Consider the following 15,708-nt stretch of genomic DNA (forward strand, 5'->3'; position numbering starts at 1 on the left):
GATCAGAACACATCCCACTAGGGCTACGTCAACCTCTAAAGCATTTCTCAGGGGAGTTCCTGCCAGGGACATCCTAGAAGCTGCAACCTGGAGCTCTGTACACACCTTCACCAAGCATTACCACTTACCTATCCTTTTTAAATTCAGAGCTGGATTTTGCTACAGCAGTCTTACAGGGCCTCCTTGCCAGCCCCAATGCTTCTTGACTGCCTCCACCCATCCTCAGCTTTGGGAATCAACCCAAATGTGATGACTGCAGCAGTGAAACACGAAGAACATAGTACAGTTGTGTACACTTACCATAAATGTAGATGTTCGAGTGTATTCACTGTTGCAGTCCTGGTTCCCCTCCCTCCTGCCCCCGACTTCTCTTTACTTCTACCTATCCTTTTTGTTTGGCATACCTTATATCATTGGTATTTGCTTTTTGCTGTGGGTGTTCCACACCATGTAATTGCTTCCTATTTAGGGGGCTTCTGACATCTGGGGCAAGAAAAACTGATGTAATGGCATCTGCTGCATGTTTTATACCCATGACATCCTGACATCATGGAAGAAGTGACAGCATCCAACACAGAAATCCCAAGACTCTGGTATTCAGGCTGACTGAGGGCTACCTGCAGGCAGATAATCCAAATGTGATGACTGCAACAGTGAATACACTGGAACATCTACATTTATGGTAAGTGTACACAACTGTACTTTACAAATGCTCATTTTCTAATTGGCTAATTGCAATTTTTTGCCATGAAAGATACAGCAAAGAACTTCAAAGAATTTAGAGTTAACTCCCCACCAGACCAACACATAGTACAGCCTTCTTCAAAAGTCTGTCTGCTGTTTACTTTGTTGAGTAGAGAGGTAGAAATAGTGGGGAATAAGGCTAGTGCCCTCTCCGTGGCATAAATAAACCTGGTGCTAACCCCCCCCCCCCCCCCCAATCACAGTAAAAATTAGCCAGTTGGGTACAGGTTGGGAAGCTGTCAAACAGATCCTGTGTGCCTCAAAAAAAAAAGTGTCTGCTGAAGGAATTTGGTATTTGTTAGGCTGTTACTTGGACATCCTTCACAAATTTCCATTATTGCAAAGGAATGCTCATGCTACAGATGGCGCAGGATGTGATTTGGCTGCCATGCTTGACACATCTTAGACAGTCCAGCCATTTTTGCAAGCTTAAAATACTTCTTGTTCTTATTAATTTTGTGGATCTCATGCAACAGTGATATTTATAGTGAGCTATGCAATTGAGAAGAGTACACTCATGCTAATAATATATGTTTGGTTAACAAGGTCATTGCTGCAGTGTAGGTCTCCTCACTCCATCTTGCTTGCCCTGCACTCGTTACAGGTGTGAGGTCCCTATTAGCTGTGCCTAAGGATAAACTTGATGGATTTTTGTGTGTTGCTGTTGTATAAATGCTTCCTGTTTATGACCACTTTTGCAGCAAATTAATATGTAACTTTTTAATGTCATGTAAGCAGTATCATTATAATCCTTGCATTCTCTTGTAAGGCTTATGTGTAATGATGCTGCTGTTAACATTTTTCACTGCCTTCTTGCTTCAGTTTTGTCTACATTACCTATATTCATGCTTAATAATTATGTTTCCTGTCACCATATAGTTTTTGTACAATCATGCAAAAACTTTATTCTTACCTTGTCTTCTGAAGCTGAGGTACTTGGGAGTTTTTTTCCACGGGATTAGCAATGTAATCTACCCATTTCTTTCCCTGCAGGACTGTCCTCAAATGTAAGTGTTAATTTGGTAGTCGGGAAATAACACATTTCAATATATTATCTGCCTCAGCATTCTTCTTGGCTGTACAGTGCCAGAGCTTGCAAAGTCTCCTCTTCAACCTGTATTTTTTTTATTATTATTTATTTACAAGGATTGCATTAGTGATGACGCTAAACAAAAGGTCAACTTTGCAAATAACATACTACTATCTATGCACCATGCAAAATCTTAGCACATGCAAAACAAAATAGCCTTAAACATTGTTGCAAGGGGGGCAAGCCCCCTCCCCCGCACCCATATCCCCTGCTAATTGTATGTACTAACTGTGAGATCACACAGTCTCAAGGAAAGGGCATATTTACCATCCCTGAGACCACTTGACCATCTGTGTAGTTGACTAAATGTGGTCAGCTAAGCAGATGTCGACCAAATATCTATCTGTATAGATATACATACATATATATACACACACACACACACACACACACACACTATTAATCTACTTTAAATAATTGAATTAGCACTTCGTCATATCACAGAAGATAGCGACCGTGTTGTCGAAAACATAATTCAGCAAACTCCCGGAATGTTGTATTTTGCTGCAGGGAAACTAACCACTTGACCACCATGGCAAACTTTGCCCTTTTCTCAAGTGTAGTGTGATCTCAGAGTTGGTATATTTAGTTAGGGAGGGTGTGGGGAGTGAAGCCCCCCCCCCACTTTGGTGGGTTTCATTTGCTTCAGTTTGTATTTTGATTATTGGTGACCAAGTGGTTAGTTTCCCACCGGCAAAATATGATGTTCTGGGAGTTCACTGAATTAAGTTTTCTGCAACATGGTCTCAGTCTTTTTTTTATAGATATATATGTGTAGTTTTTTGTGTGAGAGGATGAATGCAAAATATAAATTTCAGTGAACATGTTGCTGCTTTACTGTAACTAGCATCCTTGAATTTCAAAAGCACTTCTTTCCTACCCATAACTTATTTCCTTTTCAGGTAAAAAAAAAAAAAAAAAAAAAAAACTGGTAACTCGCTGCATGTCAACTTATACAAGATGCACCTTACAATTTGGCTGCAGCTAGGTATGTTTAATGTGCGTTTTCAGTGACAGCTAAAAGCACTGTATGATGTGAGGATTGCTTTCATGGGTATACATTTTGAAATTATTGATGTAAATTAAGTTCATATCTAGTTGGAGAGAAGCCTATTTGCATTTTTCATAGTACTCTAGCTGCAGTCATGCATGAATAGCTATATAAATGTTAGTATAAGATATTACTTCAGGTGTCATTCACTGGTTAATTCTAAACTTTGTTTACTTTATTCACAGCCAGCACCTTTGATGTTACAGTACAGTGTTAAGGAGAAAAGAGGAAGATGAAACCAACAGATCATAATAAAAGATTTTATTTGAACAGAGTATTAATGTTTTTTAATGTTGTCTAAAAGTACATCAGAGTATATTTCCTATGCAGTATTTAATTTCTAATTTTATATGTATTTTGTCACTAGTTTTATTTTATTAAATAAAAATTTTAAATACATTTCTGTGTTGCTTTTCAAACCATCAAGTATAAAGTTTATGAAAACAGTCCAAAACATGCTATTTTAAATGAGTGTTGTTGTCCTTCCACACCCTTTTCGATAAAATGCCTTTAAAAGTAAGATAAGGTTTTCTGCTAAGTTTAGAGTCTTTCTAAATTTTAAATATACTTTAAGAGAAATGCCCCATTCGTAAGTAATAATCATAACACCAAAGACCCTCCTTTGATCGTTTCTTGTTCGGGTGCATAGTTTTTAGCAGTAAGAATCTGGAAAATTTCTGGAAGATAACCATGCTCAGTAGCATATGTGCACCTCTTATGATGCATACCATAATGTCTGCTGCCACTAAAACCAATGGTTATTTTTTGTCAGTCAAGCAGGATGGATCACAGTCCTAGTTACCATAAGTAAAGTTCCCGTGTTTATTTGCCATATAAATCATTCCAGTGTTCATGTCAGACTACCAGTCAAGATCCAGTTCATCATTGCTGTTTCCTCAGCTAAGACAAATGACTGTTCAACCTTGATTAGTTGATGATTCTGTAGGGAAAATGTTTCTGTGTCTACCTCATGTCCAGAAAGATTAGGGAGATTGACAGCTATTGTTATAAGTAGGCAGGTGGGGAGGGTCTTCTACACAGCCTCAGGTAAAGCTCAGAGTCTATACAAAGATCTAGTGGTTTTTAAGTTAATTTAAGTAACAGCCTTGCAGAACATGTAGATACTGAGTTTATCTCAAGAGAGTGAGTGCTAAAGCCATTGCCAGTTGTTTGCCTCAGCAGAGGGGACTGAAGGAGATGCATCTCTTGGCTCTTTGTGTGTGTGTTTGTATGCCAATGCTGCCTCTCTCCCAGTTCTTGATTTGGAACCTCCTGCTAACCATCCTTATTCTGGCAGCAGCCTCCTGACTTACCTAGTCATATATCAGTGGAACTCGAGGATGAGAGTTCTAGTCTTAATACCTCCTAAGGCCCAGTTTGGCTGTTTAATCCTTGTCAGGGAAGGGCATTTTGAGTGTTCCTGTGCCAGAGCTGATACTGTAGGCCTAATACTAATATTTGTCTGGTAGAAGCTTGAATAATGGGATAGCATAGCAATACCCTTAGGGAATATAATGTAAATCTCACCCTCCAAAAGCCCATCCCAACCTCCCCCAATGCCATTTTCAACAGGCTTCTCTTGGAAAACATTGGTGCTTGCTTTTCACACAATACCATGCACATGCCTACATTTGGAAGCAGTTGTGGTGCACTGGGCTCCCTTCCTCACGGACTGCTGTGAGAAGATCTGTATCCTGTTGTCGTTGAGAAAGATAAGGGCACTGATTCCACCATCCCTCCCTGGTGATTCTTTTTTTAATTAGATGCTATGACGTGGATCTGATTTTATGCCTCTATCCCATTCACTCTGAAGCATTTTGTTGCATTCTAGGAAAAGAATCCTTTTAACATCCTTCCATATCACTGTTGCAGTATTCTTTACATAAGGGATCCCCTGCCAAGGATAGCACAACATCCGGCCAGTATATCAAAGCCTTTACATTTTATAGGCACTGTATGTCACACATGTGATCCCAGCTTACGGCATAAAGGTGACATATGGATGAAAATACTCAGAACCTCTTTGCCGACATTCTGAACACTGTTATCAGACATCAGTCTGAACACCCTTCTGCTGTGCTGGTTGCCAAGGTGTCTTCAGATAAGTGCCCAATTGGACTTTGTTCTCTCCTTTTTTTTTTTCTATTGTAGTGTATTTGTGATGTTCATCATGTTTCACTGTTGCAGTCATGACTGTAGGGTTCTCCCCTGCCGGCAGGCAGTCCTCGGTCGGCCAGAATCCCAAAGTCTGGGTCCGGCGTCGGCTGCTCAGCCATGCTCCCTGACGTCAGAGCGCCAGGAGTACAAAGCTGGCAGCCGACGCCATGTTCTCCAGTCTTTCTTGCCGTGCGGTGATAGCAGTTCGCAAGTGCCGGTCGGCTGACTCCTGACAATTTTATCTAAACGTACTTCAGTCCGAAGACTTTCTACTCCTACTCAAAGTGAAGTACCCCGTTGGGGAAACTTTTTTCTTGCTCCAGTCCGATGTCAGAAAAAGTTAATAATTGTATTTCATGTGAAGCAAATACCTCATAAGGATTTTCATTCTTACTGTATTCCTTGCTTAGGCCCTGACCACGACGTAGCTAGTTGTCGGTTTTGTGCCAGATTTAATCAACGTACTATTAAACGAAGGTACGATTTTGCATTTCATTACTTCGGTAGGCGTTTTAATTACAAAATGTCGTCAGACACGCTTCCGGCTACCGGAGTTCACAAACGGCGCAAGGATAAAGACAGGCCTCTGAGGTCCAAATCAGATGATATTGTACAAGCAGAGCCAGCTTCAGGTTCGGCAGTCGTCAGTAAGGTGCTTTTGCAGCCCCTGTCGTCGGCCATTTCGGAACAGACGGCCGAAACGGACTCCCACGAGGAGCCAACGAGGCCTTTGAATACTTCAGTTGCAGGACCTTCGGACAATGCTCCTTTGGATGGGTCCGGAGCCGCTGTGCAGGTACCGGCTTCTGAAGGGGTTTTCAGGCCTACTCAGCTTCTGACAAAGGCAAAGACTCCTTCCAAATCAAAGACTACAGCCCAGGCCTCTTCTGAGCCGGGACCCAAGTCTCAGAAACAGTTACTTAAGATGGCGGAGGACTTACTCTGATTAGGGGTTCACATCCCCCTCCAGACAAAAGGCCAAGGCAGGAATTGTATTGTGACTCCTCTGATCAGGCTTCTGTTTCTTCAGTTTCTTCTTCTGACCAGGATTATTCTTTTCCTCCTTATGAGGATTCTGATGCTGAGGAATCCTTTCCTTCAGCTTCTCCCCCTGAGGATTTTTCTTTTGGGGAAACTTTACATGAAATGAGGGAACATTTTCACTGCGAAGGACAGGAGTACTCGGGATCTAAGAAAAGACTTGGGGATTTTCTTCTTCTTCCCTAACATAGACCCCTGGCTATCCCTCCTGTTTGGATATTGTGGATGATGCTTTTTCGGAGGCTAACTTAACTCCTGACTCTTTTCCTCCAGCTCCTGTTAAGCCAGACAGATATTATAGGGTTCCTGATTCCCACCAGTTTTTATACAAGAATCCTACTGCTGATCCTGAAACCATTTCTCAGGGCCCTAAGGGGGTTAAGGCCACTTCTGCTAAAAACCCCATTCCCACTGAGAAGGATTCCAGATCTTTAGAAAGATGGAGCAAAAAAGTGTACACTTCTGCAACATTATGTATTAGAGCTTTAAACTGTCAGTTTCATATACTGAAATACCAGCAATTTCTTTTGTTTGTTTTGAAACAAAAGCTAACTTCCATTTCTGCTTGTGCAGATGATAAGGAATTACACGACTTAATGCATGCCACTGAACAAGTAGGGAAGCATGGTTTACACTGTGGTTTTGATGCCTTGGAGGCTTCTTGTAGGGCTGCTGCCTCAGGCACAGTCATTAGAAGGCATGCTTGGTTAAAGGAACAAAACTTGCCAGATCAAGTAAAAGCTAAGTTATTGGATGCTCCTGTTCAACATAATGTTTTGTTTGGATCAAAGGCTGAAGAGGTGATAAAGAAGTTGGAGGACAAGGCAAAATCCATACAAATGGTTAAGGATTTCTTACAAGTACAGCCACCCAGATTTAGTAGGAATTGGCCTACTAAAAATTGGTCCTTTCCCAATTCAGACAGGCCTCAGAGGGGTAGATACAGACGCTCCCGAGGAGGGCCCCAAACGCAAGCCTCTTATAGATCAAGACAGTGGACTGCTTCCACCCCTAGGGGAGGAGAGGACAGGTCGCAAGCTCATAGAAAATAGGCTCAATGACTCCCCCTTTTGGGCTGCAGGAACTTCTTGCTTGGAAGCCCCTCTCGGAGGAAAACTTTCTCTTTTTTACCTAAATTGGATTCATATAACCCAAGACAAGTGGGTTCTGGATGTGGTTTCAAGAGGTTACAAATTCCATTTTCATACCCTACCAAGACCAAGCGGATGGCCGGATCTACCACAACATCACTGGTTAGAGGCCTTAAACCAGGTGGAAGCCCTCTTGGCTATGAAAGCAATAGAACTGGTTCCACTTTCAGAAATGGGACAAGGTTTTTACTCAAGGCTCTTCCTAGTCCCCAGAAAGCAAAATTCATGGAGACCCATTCTGGATCTGTCAGTCTTGAACACTTTTCTCGAGATACCAAAATTCAAGATGCTTACTCTACAGCAGCTACTTCCAATGTTGACCAAAAATGCATGGATGGTAACTTTGGATTTAAAGGAGGCTTATTTACACATTCCCATCAGGCAGGAGTGCAAAAAATACCTCCGGTTCAAGGCCGGATCGAGGCACTTTCAATTCTCTGCGCTGCCCTTTGGATTGTCTACTGCGCCCAGGGTCTTCACCAAATGCCTGGCTCCAGTAGTAGCTTATTGCAGACTCAAGGGAATTCAGATTTACCCTTATCTGGACGAATGTCTTATTCAGGCAGACAGCAAGGATGTCTTACTCCAGCATCTCGAATTTGTTCAAAAACTTCTCAAGTTCCTGGGATTCACTGTAAACATAATTTGACACCCTCACAACAGATAACTTTTCTGGGTGCTCTTCTAAACACAAAAACCCAGATGGCATTTCTGACATATGAAAAACAATTACAGCTGGCTTCAACTTTCAAAACCTTGGCATCATTAACTCAGCTGTCTGCAAGGAAATTCCTGCAGGCTTTGGGTTACATGGCCTCCTGCATCCTTCTCGTACCATATGCAAGACTACATATGAGGAAAATACAGTGGTACCTAAAAAGTGTATGGTCTCAGCATTGCCACAGTTTAGACATACAGATCACCGTCCTGCCTTGTCTTCAAAAGGAATTCCTTTGGTGGTCCAAGGCATGTACTCAAAACAAAGGGAAGGCCTTCAGTCTGCCTCCAGCCAGTCAGATACTAACCACGGACGCCTCGGATTATGCATGGGGAGCCCATTTGCAGGGCAACTGTCTGCAGGGCCTTTGGACAAAGGATCAGAAGCACCTGCATATCAATTTAAAGGAAATGTTAGCCATTCAGAATGCTCTGTTGGCCTTCAGGAATCTTCTACAACCAAGACAACTACTGATACGGACCGACAACACCACAGTTATGTGGTACATAAACAAGCAAGGGGGATCACATTCCTATCCCCTTTGCAGACTAGCCATGAATCTATGGAACACAGCTCTAGCTTACAAACTGGACCTTCAAGCCCAGTTTCTACCAGGGAAGCAAAACATCCTGGCAGACAGTCTGAGCAGGAACCTGTCAGACCCACACGAATGGATGCTGGACGCAAAAATATTCAAGATGATTACAGCAGTCTGGGGATGTCCTCACATAGACCTCTTTGCATCCCACCTCAATCATCAACTACAGATATTTTGCACAAGGACATTCCACGAACTAGCTTGGAAAGTGGATGCACTATCATTCAGTTGGAGAAACCTCTTGGGGTATGCCTTCCTGCCTCTACCTCTTCTTCCACGGGTGTTATTAAAGATCAAACAGGACAAGCCCAAGATGATAATTTTACTGGCCCCAAATTGGCCTCGACAGTTTTGGTACCCAACTCTGAAAAACCTTTCTCTGGAGCCCCCTTGGGTTTTACCTCAGACTCCGAACCTTCTGTCCCAACACCAGGGTCAAGTTCTGCACTCCCATGTCAAAACTCTCTGCCTGGTTAATCCTGGGTCTATGATTCATTCTCTTCTACCCAAGCAGGTTATGGATGTCATTTTAGAAGCCAGACGTCCTAGCACTATTATGCAGGAAAATGGAAAAGATTTTGCACCTGGATGCAGGCTCAGGATTTGGATCCTCTTATTCCTAACATTCCTCTGATTTTACTTTATCTGACAGACCTCTTAAACAAGGGTCTTTCTTTTTCTTCCATAAAGATACATGCCTCTGCTATTTCTGCTCATTATAATACAGACCCTCCAATCTTTTCCCATCAGCTCATGAGACAGTTTCTCAGAGGAGCTAAGAACTTAAGGCCCCCCTAGATCTCCACCCATTCCTGCCTGGGATCTCAGCTATGTTTTGGAAAAACTCACCTTACCTCCTTTTGAGCCTGCTGCTACATCTGACATCAAGTTTTTATCTTGGAAGACAGCCATCTTGTTAGCTCTGACCTCTGCCAGGAGAGTTTCGGAGTTGCAAGCTCTTATGGCTGTGGAACCTTATATTATTTTTCACCAAGACAGGGTGTCTTTAAGGACTAATCCTACTTTCATGCCTAAGGTGGTTTCCAAAGTGGCTTTAAATCAAACTATTCACCTGCCAACTTTTTTCCCCACTCCTCAAAATAGGGGGGAACGGATCTTGCATTCCTTGGATGTACACAGACAACTACGTTTTTACCTGGACAGAACCAAGGACATCAGGAAATCAGATCAATTGTTTGTTTCTTATGCTTCAAGTTCCCAAGGTAAAGCCATTTTAAAACAGACCATTTCTAAATGGATTGCTCATGGAATCAGTTTTTGTTATTCACACCATGGAAAGCAAATCCCAGGGAGTATAAGGACTCACTCTACCAGAGCTGCTGCCACTTCAGCTGCCTTCCTCAGGGGAGTTCCTACCAAAGACATTTTGGAAGCTGCAACTTGGAGTTCAGTGCATACTTTTTCTAAGCACTACAATCTACCTCTCTACTCTAAGTCTAGGGCAGGCTTTGCTTCTGCAGTCTTGCAGGGCCTTTTAGCCGCCCTCTCTACTTTATGACCACCTCCCTTTTCTTCTGCTTTGGGATTCAACCCTACAGTCATGACTGCAACAGTGAAACACGATGAACATAGTACAGTTGTGTACACTTACCATAAATGTAGATGTTCGAGTGTCTTCACTGTTGCAGTCTGGGTTATCCTCCCTCCTGTCCCCTCTTATTTTTTCTTTTGTGTGGTTCCCTTCTTCACCCTTCTTCTGAGGTGTATTTGCAAAGGGTATGGGATTTTACTCATTTTGGAACACCTGACATCTGGGGCAAGAAAAACTGGAGAACATGGCGTCGGCTGCCAGCTTTGTACTCCTGGCGCTCTGACGCCAGGGAGCATGGCTGAGCAGCCGACGCCGGACCCAGACTTTGGGATTCTGGCCGACCGAGGACTGCCTGCCAGCAGGGGAGAACCCTACAGTCATGACTGCAACAGTGAAGGCACTCGAACATCTACATTTATGGTAAGTGTACACAACTGTACTTTCATGTCACCCACGAAGGGAAAATGTCTGTGTGGGAGGCAGATTCCCCATAAAGACAGTCACAGCCAGTGTCTTTTGCTCAAACGCTTTTCACAACCATACACAGTGCTATCTCCATCAAGCATTTGTCCATAAGACTGTACATAGTCGCTTATCTTCTTTATCCATATACCTTGAGAACCAACGACTTGAACTGTTGGCTCAGGGTGCTGTGGCTGAAGCCTCACATCCTGATAGTCTGCCATCTGCCAAGATGAAGGCCAAAAAGACTAGACTTGATCCAGTTGCTGTCCATCCTCCCCTGGATGTCTATCTAGAAGTTAGTGAAAGCCCTGAACAGCATCCATTGCCTGCCTCTGATTTCCCTGCTGCAACACTGTTGAGGCTGGCATGGATCCAAGTTCTCACATGTCCTTGGAGGATTTTCATTGTCTGTTCCAGATGTTGAGAGGAAACCTCAGCTGATTATTTCTGAGAGACTGAGGGGGATTCTTCAGATTTTAGTGAGAGAAGAGATTCCTACTATGATTATAAGATTCCGCCAATTGTCTGAACCTCCGAGGAAAAGGCAGAAAACTAAAAATATTACCCCTGTTGCTAAAGATTCCCAATGTGAATGGCGGGATTTTACTCTGTTTGTTCAGTGCTTTAGTGGCCTTGAAGCCTCCTCAAGAGGTGTCTGTCCCTGACCCTCCCTGGTCTTCCAACCCTATTAAGAGGCCTAGGGAAGTGGCTTTGAGTTCTGGGGAGGAATCCCTTTCTTACTCCTCTCATACTCCTTCCCCTCTAGACTGTAGTTCAGAGGAAGAGGATTCTTTGAGGCCAGACTCCCCTTTGGAAGAATTGTCCTTTGGGGATATTATTGCACATATGATGGAGTACTTTAAATGGAATTGCTCCCACATCTCTTTTCTCTGACATTCTAAAGAGGTGTTATGAGCTTTTACAAAGTCAAACTCAAAGTAAGCTTTATTGTCATTTATAACTACATGCATATAGCCTAAACAAAATTTTGTGCATCAGCTCAGTTCTTGAGATTACAAAGGAAAGTGAACAACACATAACAAGTAGAGGAATAAACATAACTAACAAATACAGTACTACTCCCAGTGCACGCAAGAAAGAGTGGAGACATTTACCAACATACACATACAAAAAGAATACCCTTCCTTGACTTAAATTAACTACCCTATTTAAAATAATACAAAACACATGACATATTTAACAATGTCCAAGTTATTTGTCTAATATTGCACTTGAGTGGGTTAAATAATACTGATTGTGTGGATATAATAAGTAAATATTGCACTTGGAATGTATCGGAGTATATATTGCACAAGTAAAAACTGACTTGTGTCCAGTCCTCTGAGACTAATGCCCGAGTTCAGAAGTCTAATCACTGTAGGGTGGAAGCTGTTATTGAATCTTGTAGTCCTGTAGCGGATGCTGCAATTTCTCTTACCCAAGGCCAGATGCTTAAACAGTCCATGCACTGGATGGGTGGAGTCCTGTGTTATTTTGGTGGCCGTTTGGATGCATCTTGCAGAATAAAGGTGTTGTATCGATGGAAGACTGGAACTTGTTACCTTCTCTGTGACCCTCCACACTTTGTAGTGCCTTCCTTTCTGTAACTCTGCAGCTTCCAAACCACACTGTGAAGTTGCAGGTGAGAATGCTCTCTATTACACCTGTGTAGAAGGTAGAGAGAATATAAGGAGGAGCCTTCTTAAAAACTGGAGGCATTGGTGCGCTTTCTTGACAGTTGGCTGGTGTTTCCCAATCACGAGAGATCCTCTGATATGTGTAGACCCAGGAATTTCATACTCTTAACCCTCTCCACACTCACCATTGATCCTGACCCACTGATTGGTTTGTTCTCCTTTTCCTGAAGTCAATGGTGATCTATTTGGTCTTGCTTGCATTCGGGTTAAGGTTGTTCCCCTTCCACGAACTGATCAGACATGCTGCCACCTCAATGTGCACCCTTTCATCCTCCTTTGTGATGAGCGCCATAACTGTGGTGTCATCAGCAAACTTAAATATATGGTTGGACTTGTGCTTAGCACAGCAGTCGTGGGTCAGAATGGTGAATAACAGTGGGCTGAGAACACATCCGGGTGGAACTTTGGTGTTAATCGTGATGCACTTAGATGTGTTCTTACCCAAGCACACTCTCTGTGGTCTTTCAATCAGGAAGTCTATGATCCAGTTACAGAGATGTTTAGTGATTCCTGAATGTGCCAGTTTTTCTATCGGTTGCAGTGGTGCCACCATTTTAAATGCAGAGCTGAAGTCTAGGAACAGCACCTTCACATAGTTGTCTTTGCCCTCTAAATGCTGAAGGGAGATGTGTAGTGCTACTGAGATGGTATCAGCCATGGATCAGTTAGCTCTGTATGCAAACTGCAGAGGGTCAAAATCAGGAAGTAGGCAAGATGAAAGATGTTTTTTGATCAGCCACTCAAAACATTTCATAACAGTGGATGTCAGAGTGACTGGTCTGTAGTTGTTAGGGCTGGAGGGAGTGGTTTTCTTGGGTAGTGGGATGATGATAGTTTCCTTTTAGCATGAGGGTACTTTTGCCATGGCCAGAGAGGGGTTAAAATATTTCCTTTAGCACTGTGCATAGTTGGATCAGCATAGCCTTTTAAAACCTTGCCCAGTATGTTGTCTGGGCCAGCAGCCTTCTTGCGGTTCATTCTCCTTATCTTTCTTTTTGCCTCCTCTGTGCCAAGGCTGATTACTGCATCCTTCTAATCAGTGGGTAGCTTTAAAAAGGAAGTCTTCTCAGCTGCCTTCTTCCCCTGCTGTTTTGGTAGCCCTTTTGGACACCTTTTCTCCTACCTTTGTAGTTCCTGATTCTCAGCCCCCAGTTCCTAAGAAACCTGACAAGTTCTGTAAAGTACCTGAGGATTGTAAATTTTTGTGTAAGTGCCCTTCTGCTGATCCTTCAGTGGCTTCCTCTGATAAACCTTCTAAGCTATTGCCATTTAACTAAGCCCCTACCTTCAGATAAGGAAAGCTGAGCTATGGAAAGTTTGGGTAAGACAGTATATACTGCTGCCACCCTGTCTTTTAGGTCTATTAATTACCAAACCCACATAACCAAGTATGTTTTGGCTCTTCTTTCTCATGAAGCTAAGGTGGTGTCTCACCTTCCTGATTCTGATGGGAAGGCTTCAGCTGTTTTCCTGCATGCGTTAATTTCCCAGGTCACCTGCCACTCCACAAAGTGAGTCTGTGATGCAGATAATGCCTGTTCTAGGGCTGCTGTTTGCGTTGATGTGATGAGATGTTATTCTTGGCTACATCTTCAGGCTTTACCAGGTGGTATTAAATCCAGGCTTTTGTATGCCCCTCTGGATAACAAAAATCTTTTTGGTACAGCTGTTGCTGACCTGCTTAAGTCCCTACATGATAAGGGTATGGTCTTGCAGGAACTCAAAGCATATTTTTGTATCTTCTATCCCCAAATTTCAGAGGAATTTCCCTTCTAAGTTTGCCTTTGTCCAAAGGCAGACTCGCCCACCTTCTAAAGGTAGGAAGGGATGTAGCTATGCAGACACTTTCCCCCTGATAAATCCACTCAGACTCCTTTGTCTCAGAAGCCTTCTTTCAGGGCAAGCCTGTCTTCATTTGAAGTTTCTATTCTGTTTCCCTTGGCAGTGTCCCCTTTTCTGTCTGCTTTTCTCTGTCTCTTCTAAGTTGGCATCAGATCACCTCAGACTGTTAGGTGCCATTTTTCATCAGGGGTATTTCATGGTTTGGAAAGCCCTTCTTCCTTTTCAGACATTCCTCAACTCCCTCTAGAACATCTTCATCATTTCCCAGGGGTTCTCAGACTCTTTTGGATCAGACCACCATTCAACCTGTTCCACTAACCCATGTGGGAACGGGGTTTTACTCCAGGATGTTTTTGGGTCCTCGGAAGGAGGGTACATGGAGACAAATTCTGGATATTTCTCTGCTAAACACCTTTTTCAAGGTCCCTTCTTTCAGAATGTTGTCTCTTCTTCCCCTCACTCCTCTTCCTACCCCCCCAGGCCTTTTTAATTTCTTTAGACCTCAAGGATGCATACCTTCACATCCCCATTCATCCTCTAATCAGAAAAGTTTTACATTTGTGTTTCTTCATTGTATTTTCAGTTCTGTGCTCTACCCTTCGGCCTTTCTACTGCCCCAAGTGTATTCACCAAATGTCTCGCTCCTGTCATTGCTTTTTGCAGACTTCGGGGGGGGGGGTACAGATTTTTCCCTGTCTGGATGACTTGTTCATTCAAGCCTTTTCCCAGCAGTCTGTTGCAGGATCTCCACTTACCATTTGTCTTTTACAAAGTTTGGAGTTCACCATAAATCTCATAAAATTTGTTCTGACACCCTCCCAGTATCATGTTTTTCTCAGGTGCAGTCGTTAAACTATTCACATGTTGGCTTCTCTTGTACTCCCAAGGTTTTGTCTGAGTCTTTTTCCAGTCTTTCCTTCCTCTGTCCTCTTTCATAGCCAGGTAATTTCTCAGGGTTCTGGGATTTATTGCGTCCGTTGTTCCCATTATTCTTCTTGCCAGGCTCCATATGAGGAAGCTTCAGTGCTACCTCAAATCATTGCTGCTTCAACATTGCCACCCTCTGGAGTTCCTTATTCCTTTACTTCCTTGTCTCAGACTTGAACTTCAGTGGTGGACTCAGCAGCGCTCTCAATCTGTGGCTTCCCTTTTAGGCTTCACTTCCTTCTCAGGAACTGTTCATGGACTCCTCAGACTTGGGTTGAGGGGCTTCTTGTGGCCCTCTAAAGGTTCAGAGTCTCTGACCTCCTCATCAGAGGTCAGATCATGTCAGCATAAAAGAGATGAGAGCTCTGCTTCTGGCTCTGCAAGCTTTTTATTCCCTTTTCCACCCTGCCCCCTCAAAGTTTTCACAGACAATACCACTGTGTTGTGGTATGTCAACAAGCAGGGGAGTACAAGGTCCTATCTTCTTTGCAGATTAGCTGTTTAGGCATGGGATCTAGCAATCGGGTATCAAGTGGCTCCTCAGGTGATTTACATTTCTTCAGAGCACAATCTAGTGGCAGATTCCTTGGGCAGGTCCAGAACACAGTCTCACGATTGGATGCTTCAAAGAGATGTGTTTTTGGACATAGTCGGTCGGTAGGATATTCCTCAGGT

The 15,708-nt window shown here is 43.1% G+C and overlaps 1 protein-coding gene across 2 annotated transcripts in view; it reads left to right on the top strand.

Annotated features, from left to right (window-relative positions):
* Window positions 1-3,160, top strand: part of PCGF1 (polycomb group ring finger 1) — a 1,514,627-nt gene extending 1,511,467 nt beyond the window's left edge. For both annotated transcript variants that reach the window (XM_044064289.1, XM_044064290.1), the window contains exon 9: window positions 3,071-3,160. In XM_044064289.1, coding sequence (XP_043920224.1) covers window positions 3,071-3,121 — 51 coding nt within the window. In that variant the 3' untranslated portion in view covers window positions 3,122-3,160. The remainder of the gene's footprint in view (window positions 1-3,070) is intronic.
* Window positions 3,161-15,708: the final 12,548 nt, after the last annotated feature.

The sequence above is a fragment of the Protopterus annectens genome, chromosome 2.part2 (genome assembly GCF_019279795.1).
Source record: "Protopterus annectens isolate FY-2018-M chromosome 2.part2, PAN1.0, whole genome shotgun sequence".
NCBI classification, from domain to species: Eukaryota; Metazoa; Chordata; order Ceratodontiformes; family Protopteridae; genus Protopterus; species Protopterus annectens.